General features: G+C 35.7%; 2 protein-coding genes across 2 annotated transcripts; one reads left to right on the plus strand and one right to left on the minus strand.

The window, feature by feature from the left end:
- Positions 1 to 861: 861 nt before the first annotated feature.
- Positions 862 to 3,512, plus strand: LOC125212326 (probable glycosyltransferase At3g07620). Its single transcript, XM_048112456.1, has 4 exons — positions 862 to 1,551; positions 1,638 to 1,768; positions 2,205 to 2,553; positions 2,642 to 3,512. The coding sequence occupies exons 1-4, from the start codon at positions 1,099 to 1,101 to the stop codon at positions 3,305 to 3,307; spliced, it is 1,599 nt and encodes a 532-aa protein (XP_047968413.1). The 5' UTR covers positions 862 to 1,098; the 3' UTR covers positions 3,308 to 3,512.
- Positions 3,513 to 4,390: 878 nt separating this feature from the next.
- On the minus strand, positions 4,391 to 6,837 carry LOC125211935 (carotenoid cleavage dioxygenase 8 homolog B, chloroplastic-like). The gene is made up of 6 exons (XM_048111901.1): positions 6,439 to 6,837; positions 5,476 to 6,219; positions 5,203 to 5,396; positions 4,926 to 5,115; positions 4,750 to 4,852; positions 4,391 to 4,642 (listed from the first exon to the last, which is right to left on the minus strand). The coding sequence occupies exons 1-6, from the start codon at positions 6,733 to 6,735 to the stop codon at positions 4,497 to 4,499; spliced, it is 1,674 nt and encodes a 557-aa protein (XP_047967858.1). The 5' UTR covers positions 6,736 to 6,837; the 3' UTR covers positions 4,391 to 4,496.
- Between the last annotated feature and the right edge of the window lie 2,117 nt (positions 6,838 to 8,954).

Here is an 8,954-nt window from a genome sequence, read left to right on the forward strand (position 1 = left end):
TGTATGAAAAAGTTTTCAAAATTAATGGGTGATTCCTCTTTGTTCAATTCTTTAATATGATCTTCTATATAATTTAACAATTGAATATTGTAGTATGTGATTAATTATTTCATGTTTTTAATCTATATTTATTATATGGAGTAGTACATTTTTGTTTACCATTTTTAATATTGTCAGACTTTTTTTAGCCATTGTACATTATAATTTATCTCTCACCCGTTTTTATAATTTGATTTCCTTTTACTTCTCTATCATTTATATTTTATTCCATGCATCTTGTTATTTGGACTTCTTTTATCTTATCATTATTATATCAACAAAATTAGACTTATTTTAGAAAATTTTATAATCATTAGTACAATTATACATACATAATCATGTAATATGATATTATACCTATATTATTATTGTTATAGATTATTATCTTGTATTCAATATATAAAATCTATACACTAAAATATTACATATATTTATTATTAAAATTAAAATAAGAAAAAGTATACATTTGAAACTATATTTACATGATTATATCTATATAACAACGTATGTAAAATTTGTAAAATAAGACAATTTTGTTGATATAATTATGATAAGATAAAAGGAATTCAAATAATAAATGGATACATTGAATAGATGATGAGAGAGAAATTAGAGAAATCAAAATTTAAGTAAAGAAAAAGAAGATGAGAAGAATTATAATACTAGATGAAAGAGAAATAAATGTACTAAAATAGACCTTAATGTAACAAAAGGGTAAAGAAAAAAATTCAAAATAATAAAGAAAATATCTCAAATGTAATTATGTTTTTCTTTAGAATTCTCTTATGATATTTATTTGATTAAGTACCAAAAATATTTGGTGACGACTTTGTTCTTGAAAATGGTACGAAGATCATTGATACTTTAGGTGGTGATTTTCATCTGGAAAATGGCTTGAACGATACTTTAGGCGACGATGATTCTCGTCTGGGAAATGGTTTGAACGATACATTGGGTGATGATTTTCGTCTGGGAGATGGAAAGACCACCTTGAATGGCACCATAGACGAAGATGGCATTGATCCAGAGGATGAGATTTCTTTGAAGGACTCGTTGGAAATGGATCGTGACTCAATCATTGATACAGCAGTGAGAAATTATATTGAGAGCACTGATGACGGGCTTCAGGAGCTGGAAGAAGCTTCCAGAGCTAATGATTCGATGAAGCATGATGGGAATGGAGATGTCGTTCAAAGTATTGATAGAAAGGAAGAAAATGTTTCTAAGGAAACTCCTTCAGCTGCTGGATCGCCGTCTAGTTTGCTCTCCCACTCTTTTCCTCCACAAAATCCAGTACCAAGTCGAAGCACTTCTACAGAATCACCTCCTCCAAATGTAACAATGGGGAAAGAGTCCAACAATTTACTGCTGAAAAGTGAAAATCCCAGCATTCCGAATGCAGATCATTCCAGAAGAACGAAAGAAAGAATTAGTGAACCAGAACCTGCAGTACTAACAATATCTAAAATGAGCAATATGCTCGTGCAGAGTCATCTCTCGTACCAACCACCGGTAAATATATGCACTCAACTAGTGTTAGTTAGACACTTAACATGGAGCGTATGGTCCATCGTCACTAATTTTTAATCTGTTTGCAGAAGATTCAATGGTCTTCACCTGCAGATAGTGAACTACGAAATGCAAAAGCCCTAATCGAGAATGCTCCCTTGATAGAAAATGATCCTCAGTTTGATGTTAGCTTGTTTCGCAACTTCTCTGCTTTCAAAAGGTGAGCAAACTTAAAACTTCTTGTAAATTTCTGCAAGTGTTATTTCTCTGTTGCTGAAATTCTTAATGTTTCGAGCGTACTTGTTTAGGTGTTTAATGTTTGCTTATGTTATGAATGTGGTTTTGGAAGTTCAGGCTTTAAAATGCATTAGCATAGCTTAAAAACAATCTTGAATCAATTAATTCCTATAAACGTTGTTTAGTATGATAAGATTATGATTTGCTTCATGTTGAGAAACTTGCTTATAAAATTACTATCTACATCTGTTCATTCGATTCCAAATTGTTGAGTGCAGGAGCTACGAGTTGGTTGGGGAGACTCTCAAGGTTTACATCTAGTTTAGTATGATAAGAATATGATATGCTTTGTGTTGAGAAACTTGCTCGTAAAATTACTGTTTACATTCGTTCATTCGATTCCAAATTGTTGAGTGCAGGAGCTATGAGTTGATGGAGGAGACTCTCAAGGTTTACATCTACGCTGAAGGTGAACGGCCTATATTTCACCAGCCGCCTCTCAAAGGCATATACGCCTCCGAGGGTTGGTTCATGAAGCAGCTAAAGTCGTACAAGAAATTCATCACCAAAAAGCCTAAAAAGGCCCACCTCTTCTACATGCCTTTCAGCACGCGTCAGTTAGAGGTCTCTCTCTACGTTCCTGACTCTCACAATCGCAAGCCCTTGATCAACACGCTAAGCAACTACCTCCAGACGATCACCGCCAAATACCCTTTCTGGAACAGAACTACCGGATCCGATCATTTCCTTGTCGCCTGTCACGATTGGGTACATCTCATTTCCTACATACATCGTTTCCAATGATAGAGAAACGCAATGTCAGAATCTCATTTATTTTTTCGTTTTTCTTCCTCAGGCGCCGGCTGAGACGAGGGAGATCATGATGAACTGCATCCGGTCCCTCTGCAACGCCGACGTGAAAGAAGGGTTCACGTTCGGCAAAGACACGTCCCTCCCCGAGACGTACATCCAAACGCCTCAAAACCCGCTAAGACAGCTCGGGGGCCACCCCCCGTCCCAGAGGCGGAATCTCGCCTTCTTCGCAGGCAACATGCACGGCTACCTCCGGCCGATCCTGCTGAAGCAGTGGCAGGGCAAGGACCCCGACATGAAGATATTCGGGCAGATACGCAAGAAGGCGAGGGGGCAGACGAGCTACGTGCAGTACATGAAGAGCAGCAAGTACTGCATCTGCGCACGAGGGTTTGAGGTGAACAGCCCCCGGGTGGTGGAGGCCATCTTCTACGAGTGCGTGCCCGTGATCATCTCGGACAACTTTGTCCCCCCGTTCTTCGAGACGCTGAACTGGGAGTCGTTCGCGGTGTTCGTTCTCGAGAAGGATATACCGGACCTGAAGAGGATACTCGAGTCGATACCGAGGAAGAGGTACCTGGAGATGCAGGGGAGGGTGAAGAAGGTGCAGCAGCATTTTCTGTGGCATCAAAGGCCAGTGAAGTATGATGTTTTTCATATGATTTTGCATTCTATTTGGTATAATAGAGTGTTTCAGACTAAATCTTAGTCATTATAATTTATTGTTTGTAGATGTCTACACACAAGTTCTTTTGTTTTTTTTTTAATTATTTGTGTTCATAGTGATAGCAAGAATGAAAATTTGTAAAAATAAAGGGTGAATTGGTTGATCATATCAACTCATAAAGGTCATAAATTCTGTGTGTAAATAGTTTGGAAGATGAGTATTCTCTCTCTCTTCTCTCTTTGCATCATTCTTGTGTCCCCTTTAACTTTCCATTGGGAACCAGCTTAAACATACACCCTCAGTCCCAACGCAAGTGACTGATATTCATTTATTGTTTGTCCTAAAACAATTACAAGTGATCAATTTTTATTTTTAACAAAAAAACAACTCATTTACACTCCCATATTTTAATCTCTCTTTTCTTTTCTATTTAATTATTCCTTCACTTAACACAATAAATATTTTAATTTCCTTAAATCTCTTATCCAAAAGAAATCCATAACTTATAATCATCACTTATTAATGGGACGGAGTAATCCTATTGGTGTGATTTTTGAAATTATATATATAGCTCATGTCTAATGAGGTTCAATTTTAGTATGAACCTAAATATATTTTTAAATATTCCTTGTATTTATATCTCTATGGAGTAATAACTTAATAGCTCGAGTCACCATTTTTAGTATCACACAAATATTTTGATATTTGTCTTCATTATACATAATTTTTAAATATGATTTGAATTATTGAAAAAAGTATTCTAGACGTTCATAATAACTCGAGTCATGATTTTTAGGATCAATACATGCACGAAGTATATTTTTTAGTATTTGTCTTAACTATACATAATTTTTGAATAAATAAAATAGTGCAGAGGAAAAGTAGAATTTTATGAATAATAATAAAAAATAGAACACACATGCAAAACCAGAATAATACAAGCATAATCAAACAAATAACAGATCTTAATCATAATATTCGCTTGGTGGCGCTTGGTGGAGTATAATTTTAGTTCTGGTATGTTTTTCGTACACTAGTACAATCATATATAGTAGTACTAAAAAAAGTAGTAGAACTATGCAATACAGAAACCAAATTAAATGACACATAATTTTTCAAATTTTCTTTTCCATAGCCCAGAAATGATACACAAACAATCTCACAATATAAATAAGATAATAATTTCTTACAACATTGAGAAATGCACATAGATTAATTAAACTTCAAAAATTCATTTCTTGGGAACCCATGCTCCATGCAGACCATAAGGAAGGCCATAGGGGAATTTTGCTCTTGCAATTTCTTCAAAAGTAGATCCATCCAACACCAATGCAAATCCATCACCATTCTTCTCACTAATCATCGAGATCACAACACCTACAGCCATATTTACATTTTCAGTATACAACAATTAAATTTTCAATAATCATACTCACTACAAACACTAATGTAAGATAAAATTAATTCTCGAGGTCGGAACTCACCATCATCTTCCTCTGTCGCACCCGGCCTAGCCACAAAGAAGGGCTCCGAGGGCACAGACCCTTCCTCGGACCAGTTCTTAGCCTTCTTCTCGAATAAATCGATCTACACATACCAATATAATTAAAATCACATGTACAACTTGGGCACAATTAAGGAAATCTTAGATAATGAATACCTTGGTTAGGGTATTTGGGAAGTTGCAAGGCCTTTGAGCACCACAAGCATAAGCGTAACGATATTTCTTCCCCAAAAAGTTAGGGTTAATGCTACACATATCCATTCCTCTTCCATGCTCATTTGGATCCAATGCTGCGTCTAATGTCCCATTCGGACTCCCATCAATTGGAATCCTAAATCTCCCAACCCTTCACAAAATATTAAAAAAAATTAATATCAACAAAGAGATACATATAAATAGTCAAAAAGATAGTATAAAGAAAAAGAGATTGGACCTTGCATCAGGCAACACATCTTCACCGTTGCGTGTGCGAAGATTTTGAAGCGTAAGGTTTTGAAGAATGTTAGTATCCGCGTTATGTTCACAACAATCAGCAATAACAGCCGTCACTCTTCCATCTTCATCTTTCTCTTCGTAAGCATTGATGTAATGAAACGTCACAAACAAAGGAACCTCCACACTCGCCACCTTATAATTAATTAAACAAACCAACATTACTATTTTTGCACTTAATAAAAAAATTGCCAAATAAAAAAAGTAAACTTACAATTTTGCCACTAGATTTGCACATAATATGCATGAACCCTTTAGACTCAGGATGCCATTCAAACTTGTACAAAGGTGTGGGCTCCGCCTTTAGCAAATTCTGTGCACAATACCTAAGTGGCATCTCCGGGACCACCACATAGTGCTCGGTCACCGGGAACGAGTGGACCCACCCGGGGGACGGCCCGCCCCTACAATTCACCCGCCCAATCACTTTCCTCTCATTCGACCCGGGCTCCATCGTCACCACTAGATAACCCGGATTAATTAAATCGGGTAACAAAGTAATAAATTCGGTATCAGTGACAATCGGGTGGGCCGAGTGGATCAGCCCGCCCAAATTGTCACTATACTCGAACTTCCCCAACGTGTCCAACGTGTCGGGGTCTATAACAATAGACCCCTTTTGGGTCTCGGTCAAGCACACGACCCGCCCGTCGCCTAGCTTCACGACACCGGTGTTGGCGTTGTCGGTGAGCGAGGCGCCGGACAGGAGCTTGGCTAGGTCGCCCATGTAGGCCAAGAAGTTGTCGGTTTTAGGAGCCTCGGAGAATTCACGGTAGCAAAGTTTTTTATTCTTTTGGGAGGCTTTGTAGGCGTCGGACTCGATTTGGCGGTGGCCCATCACGAGGCGGCCGGAGTCGAAGCTGAGGCGGACGAGGGTGGCGTAGCCGTCGAAGAGGTGGCGGAAGTTGTAGTCTCCGATGTGCCATAGGCCCGGCCCGTTTCTTAGATATGTTCCATTCTGCATGATAACAAAATTGTGACATTATTTAATCTTTTTATACACGTATGCATTTTGGACTATGGTGGAATAAAATAAATTTTGGAATTGGACTAGGCACGTCACTATAGTCCAACACCACTATCACATGATTTATTAATAGGAATCAATTCTTGATTTTTAGTGCTATAGATTACAAGAACATTTTCGATCATACCAAGATTTAAAACACATACATACCAGCCATTGTGGGATTTCACCTTGAACTTGAAGCTCTCCTTGCCATCTCTCTTGCTTAACACTAGTCCAAGCAACATGTTTCTCATTAACATTTTCACCTTCTTGATTATTTGCAACAACTTCGGAAGGGGGGTTTGTGGCAACTTTGGAGATGGCTAACGGTAGGCGATTCTCACTCAAAACCCTATTCGGGAAAGTTTTCACAAACAAGGACGACTCATGTTTGCCTCGATGAGAGGTGTCGATTCTTTTCGACTGAGTAAAGGGGGCGATGGGAGAAATTCTTAGGGAAGCCATTGATGCTAGCAATTTGATGAGTGTGTATGTTTGATTGTGATTGTGATTGTGGTGAAAGATACAAGGCTATGAAAACGTATTTATAGGTGCTAAATACGGTTGGCAAGAAAAGTTATGTGCAGTATTGATATAGTGTGTGTTGAGTAATTTTATATGGGAAGTAGTGGAATCTTGAATGATGGGATTCCATTCTACTATAAGACATGGCAACCTACAATCATGCACGCTTTGTGGGCGAAATAGTTCATTATCACTAAAGAAAAAAATCAGAATACCCTTCTTTGTTACTAGTCTCCTCACACACCAAGTAAAAGTTTAATTTGGTGCATGTAAATTATTTGCAACAAAATTAATCTAATAGAACAACTTTATCACTAAAGAAAAAAAAAAACAGAATACCCTTCTTTGTTACTAGTCTCCTCACACACCAAGTAAAAGTTTAATTTGGTGCATGTAAATTATTTGCAACAAAATTAATCTAATAGAACAACTTTAATTTGGTGCATGTAAAATTATTTGCAACAAAACTAATCCGACAGTACAACTTTTGTATTCATTCGTGTCTTGTTCAAAGCAAAATTTAAAAGTGAAAAATGTCCAAACTTCTCTAATACTATTAGGGACTTTTTGGCAAGATTATATATTGAGATTAAATATATATTATGGAGTATTTAATTTATAAGATTAAATTTCATAACTTAATCCTAGATGAATAGTGATTTGATATTTAGTCATAGTTATCCCTTTTAACTAAAATAATCACCCAACGTAACAATATATTAAATTTTGCTAGTACTATTAAATATAAAACATTTTCTTTTAAGCATGAGATTTTATGTAGTATTTTTTTGTGAGATAAATAAAAGTAAATAAAGTAAGAGATAATAAAAAGTAGAGATTGCGTTGTTTCCATTTTAGAAAATGTTTCATTTTTATGGGACAACACGTAAAGGAAAATATTTTATTTCTAATGGGATAGATGGAGAAGTATTTAAGTTTTCTACCAGACGTATAATTAATCTCTTTTTCCAAGAGGACCCTATTTAGAAATCTCTATTTCTTCGATTTCTGAATAATAAAACTTCTTCTAAACTATCTCTTTAGGATATTACCACTGAGCTTTTCCAACACACGTGACATTGCAATAACATTACTAACACCACCTAGATAATAATGATCATTACCCAACCTATCAAAATTCTTAGATAACAAAAGACCCTTACCATTTGATGAGTGAAAGTAGTTCGCAATTAATGTCGTATACTCAATGTTATGTTAACAAGGGTTAAAAATGATAAATCACCAAGACCTCATCTTTCAATAAATAGCACGAAAGACTTATCTCACTGTTAGATCATTTTAGTTCTATACCACACCGGCGTCGACATCGCAACCTTACACTGGTCAAAGTCTATCTAGGTTGCGAAACAGTTTTCCTTCTACGAGAACCGACAAGTTACCCATTGTAAACGCCGCTCACAACTCGTCTACTATGCCTAAGACTTAGACTCATTTTACTTTTCTATGTATTTAAATGTAAAACACGTTACAACATCTTATAAATTGATAATCTAATCACATTGTAACAAAATATTTATTCTCATAAATATTGTCAAAAAAGAATAAAGAGGTATTACACATACATGCATACTAAAAGCTTTTTCAATATACTAAACTCTAACATCAAACGGTCGGACTAGTTGAAATATTGGGTATCATATTATACTCCATCCGTCTGCCATTTATAGTCTCATTTCAACTCGACACAAATTTTAAAAAATTGTTTAACTTTGTGAAGAAAAATTAAAAATGAGTTATTGGAATGCTTGCTCTATTTTTATATATTGGTTTATAGTAATATGTAAGTGTAATAACTTAGTTGAGTAGTGGGATCCACCTATTTAAAATGGAAAAATAAAGCAAATAAGACTTTAAATTGTAGAGACACCAAAATAGCAAAATGAAATATATTTTCATAGTCTAAGAGCATCTCCAAGGGGAGAGGTAAATGCTGAGTTAATTCTTAATTATAATTACCATATTTACTTTTATTTTTATGAAAATTTATTGTCCAAGGGAAAGAGTATTTGAGAAGCTTTTTCCATTTTAAAGAGATATTTTTACCTCTCCATCAATAGAGATATAAATCTTATAACTACCACATTTATCTTATTTTCATGAAAAATCATTTTTCAAGGGACATGTATTTGATAAGGTAT

Source organism: Salvia hispanica, chromosome 3 (genome assembly GCF_023119035.1).
Source record: "Salvia hispanica cultivar TCC Black 2014 chromosome 3, UniMelb_Shisp_WGS_1.0, whole genome shotgun sequence".
NCBI lineage: Eukaryota > Viridiplantae > Streptophyta > Magnoliopsida > Lamiales > Lamiaceae > Salvia > Salvia hispanica.

What these genes read in the sequence shown, in the direction of transcription:
- LOC125211935 (XM_048111901.1), bottom strand. Translation starts at nt 6,735, where the DNA reads ATGGCTTCCCTAAGAATTTCTCCCATCGCCCCCTTTACTCAGTCGAAA. An exon ending in GATGTGTTGCCTGATGCAAG is followed by an intron (nt 5,116 to 5,202) that starts GTCCAATCTCTT and finishes TATTTTGTGAAG; the next exon opens with GGTTGGGAGATTTAGGATTC. An exon ending in TCCCAAATACCCTAACCAAG is followed by an intron (nt 4,853 to 4,925) that starts GTATTCATTATC and finishes TGGTATGTGTAG; the next exon opens with ATCGATTTATTCGAGAAGAA.
- LOC125212326 (XM_048112456.1), top strand. Translation starts at nt 1,099, where the DNA reads ATGGATCGTGACTCAATCATTGATACAGCAGTGAGAAATTATATTGAG. An exon ending in ATCTCTCGTACCAACCACCG is followed by an intron (nt 1,552 to 1,637) that starts GTAAATATATGC and finishes ATCTGTTTGCAG; the next exon opens with AAGATTCAATGGTCTTCACC. An exon ending in AACTTCTCTGCTTTCAAAAG is followed by an intron (nt 1,769 to 2,204) that starts GTGAGCAAACTT and finishes TGTTGAGTGCAG; the next exon opens with GAGCTATGAGTTGATGGAGG.